This window comes from Streptopelia decaocto, assembly GCF_964273445.1.
Source record: "Streptopelia decaocto genome assembly, chromosome: 1".
In the NCBI taxonomy this organism is placed as follows: domain Eukaryota; kingdom Metazoa; phylum Chordata; class Aves; order Columbiformes; family Columbidae; genus Streptopelia; species Streptopelia decaocto.
In genome coordinates this window covers 122,767,205-122,770,839 of record NC_138663.1, presented here as the reverse complement: position 1 = coordinate 122,770,839, position 3,635 = coordinate 122,767,205, and the positions used below count along the sequence as shown (strand labels likewise).

General features: G+C 47.3%; 1 protein-coding gene across 1 annotated transcript; it reads right to left on the bottom strand.

Moving 5' to 3' along the window:
• Window positions 1–241: 241 nt before the first annotated feature.
• LOC309453173 (claudin-8-like) lies at window positions 242–916 on the bottom strand (the record flags this gene model as incomplete). The annotated part of the gene is made up of 1 exon (XM_082076402.1): window positions 242–916. The coding sequence occupies one exon, from the start codon at window positions 914–916 to the stop codon at window positions 242–244; it is 675 nt and encodes a 224-aa protein (XP_081932528.1).
• Window positions 917–3,635: the final 2,719 nt, after the last annotated feature.

Sequence of the window (3,635 nt, the reverse complement as noted above, 5' to 3'; positions counted from 1 at the left end):
TTCCAAGTTACTATTACAATAATTTTAAACATTCACCTTTCCATGCATTAAAATTGTCCGTGCTGCATCACTAGCCACAGCAGAGCACTCTGGGGATGACTGCAGCTCCAGGACGCATCTCCAACAGCAACAGTGACAGGGCAGAAGGCAAAGGCAGCTTTCTAGATGCCCTCTTGTGCAGAAGCTGAAATCCATCCAGACAGATCAAACGCTTCTAAAAATAGGAGAAGGCAGGAGGCATCTAGACGTACTGACTTTTGGAGTACAAGCTCTCAGTCTTCCTGTGCAGGTGCTGGCTGTGCATGGGGTAGCTGGTCGGTGTGGAGTATCCGTAGCTTCTGGTTCTCTCACCACAACGGCAAAAGCAGCAGAATATGGCTCCAGCAGCAAGGAGGCAGAAGGCAGCTGCCCAGCCCAGGTACAGGGCCTCTCCAAGCTCCCTTTTCTGGGCAACAATCACCATGGGGTTGTAGAAGTCACTGATGATGGTGTGGGCGACCCAGCAGACTGGAATGAGCTCGACAGCACCTGAGAGGATGAAGAGAAGCCCGGACGTCAGGATAATATAGCCCTTGTCTCGCCAGCTGCTCTGCATGCACCGCGTGCACTTCAACCCCATGATGGCAACCAGGAAAGCGAGGGAGGAGAGCGCTGACCCAGCACACATCAGCCCTCTGGATGCCTGCAGGTCCGGCGAGAGGGCCAGCACGGAGTCGTAGACCTTGCACTGCATCCTGATGTTGGCTTGTCTGATGCAGTGCATCCACAGGCCTTCCCAAATGGTCTCAAACACGATGATGTTGTTCTCGATGAAGGCGGACACTCTCCACTGAGGCATGCCTGTGACAGCGAAGGTCCCGATCGTGCCAATACCACCAACGAGTAGCCCAGCAATCTGCAAAACATCACCAACCATGGTGCCTTTGCGAGGTGAGCACAACGCAGCAGGTTCCCTGAGCCAGGTGCACACTGCTGGCAAAAATACCAGCAACGTTTTCCAAAAGTCCTTGTCCCTTGTGCAAAGAAAGTTTCGGAGTCAGTCTGCACAGCTTTAAATCAGCTTAAATCTGGCACATGCTACTTGAGACTTGGCTGCGCCTTCGTCGCCTTTATAATTCCCCCGCCACCACTGACTCAAAGAGGCAAACTGAGCAATCAAGTGGAACAACTTTTGAAAGCAAGAGGAAGGACAGGGTGTGCGTAAACCAGCAAGAGCCACTTAAGATAAATCTACCTTCTGAGGAAAATGCTTTGTGTTACAGTCGCTTATTTAAAAACAAAAAACAAGTCCTCCCCTTCACTGCTGTCTACAGGTTTGCCTGTGCTAAGGAAAGGGACTGGTTTCAGTAGGGGCTTAGATGTACACTGGTGCAGCTACTGAAGCTGTTGCACTGACCAAGTAAGAATATTCCGCCTCAGCTGGGCTCCATGGCAAAGTGCCAGGAGGAAAACAGAGCTCCCGCTCCCCGCCACAGGGCCTCTGCTCCCAAAAGTACTTTTGTTCTGAAGCTTGAAGGAGAGCGCTGCAGTGATGGGATCAAGGAACAAAGAAAACCAAAAGGATAAAGTGTCTCTGAATGTGAAACAGTTCTGCAGATGCTAATCAAAGCTGCAAAAGGCCATTTAAGAGGTAGAAAGGAAAAATAAGAGACCTCAATCCTGCTAATATCTGTACACCTATTTAGCTTTATACATTTCTGCGGCTCTACCGAGTGTTACGGGAATAGTAGGTTTCTGGAGATATCCACATGCTTAAAGGATTGCACAATCTGGTCTAAAGAATGATGATTTAAGCTACATAGCAAATTGTTCTCCTGCGCAAAAGTGAACCTAATAATTACCTTCTGATAGAGTCTAGTGCGATGGAAAGTACTGGCTCTCCAAGTAAAAACCTATTAGAGCTATCCATGTACAAACAAATACTTTAGAAAAACATCATTTTAATTAAAAAAAAAAAAAGAAGAAGAAGAAAAAGAAAAGAAAAAAAGAAAAAACATTATTATGGAGACCCAGTGAACCATTCATTCACAAGTTCTTGTGTGATGTGACCAGCAGACAATCCTGGAAAATGTCAGTGAAGAAATTTAGGAAAGTCAGAGCCACAGAAACCACAGTAAAAAATCTAGGGGAAGTGGGGGGGGAGCGGAAATAAATAAGTAGGCACATAAGAGTGGATTCTTCTTACAAATTCATATAGCTACGAATGTATGCATGAAATATTCAGCCTGATCTCTGCATGTGCCTTAACACTGAAAATAAAAAATTAGCCATAAACTAGGAGGAGTTGTTATCAAATAGTACTCTGAATGCTAAGACAAGAACTAATTTGTTACACTGTAGAAGATCAGTTTGGGAAATAATTAGTTAGGTATGGAAATATTAGTCCGCTGCTATTCACTTGAACTTTCTTGCCTCTGTTTCTTTTCTCGCTGCTTATATAACTTCAAAAACAGAAAGCAGATGTAGAAAAATGGAGCAGTGCAGTGGTGACTATGCCAGCTTGTTGGCGTATCACAGATAGGGAAAAGTCCCACTTACATGTAATATTTTATGCTCCCTAAATGTGTTTCTCTCTGTGTGTGCATAAAAATATGGTTAGGAGGCAAGGGAAAGTAAGAAGCACCCTACAAATCTTTACATATTCTGTTTGGCTTTCATACCCACCTGGTTCTCCAACCTCTGCAGCAGCCTGCTGCTTATAAAGACATGCTAAAAGGATGAAGGCAGGTAACCGCTCCTTCTGTTTCTGGTCCCTTGAGCCCTGATTTGTGGCCAGATAACTTTCCAGCATGTCCTTTTGGGCTTGGTTATATCTCCGAAATCAAACCTGCTGTCTGTGTGTCTCTCCTAATCTAAAGGCATCGAGTGCCTTGCCCTGAAAAGTGCAGTTAGTCTGACAGAATCTCCAAAAGCATTGTAAGGGATGAGAAGCCAAGCAGAACTGCTTTTTCAGGTTTCCTCCCACTGCTGTGGTGCTCAGTGGTACCTGGTCATTCTGCAGCTACACTGCATGCTCTGCATTTCTCCAGCTGTGCGTTGGTGTTTGCAATTTTGGCACCTGTTTGTCATCAGCCAGTTCGAACCCCCTTTGCTGCACCTGTGAGCCAGGCAAGAGAGGGCCCTAGGGCGTCCTGAGTTAGGGGCCATGACTGCTGTGTGAGCTGAAAGCCCATGTCATTTTTGACTGCCCTGGGCTTCACACTCTGCAGCCCCATGTCCCCACACCCTGCTGTGCTACTCACCTCTGCTGCTCCATGTGCATGGGGGAGCTGGCAATGCCCCCCTCCCAAAGATGGAGTTTTCCCTTTCCCCAGTGTGAGGACACTGGAGGTAACAGCTCTTCTCCTCATGTAATCCCCGGTCTCCTGGGAAGGATGTCAAGAATACTGTGGCCAGCAGGACCAGGGCAGTGATCGTCCCCCTGTACTCAGTGCTGGTCAGGCCACACCTTGACTCCTGTATTCAGTTTTTGGCCCCTCGCTACAAGAAAGACATTGAGGTGCTGGAAAGAGTTCAGAGAAGGACAATGAAACTGGTGAGGGGTCTGGGGCACAAGTCTGATGAGGAGCAGCTGAGGGAACTGGGGCTGTTGGAGAAAAGGAGGCTGAGGGGAGACCTGATCGCTGTCTACAACT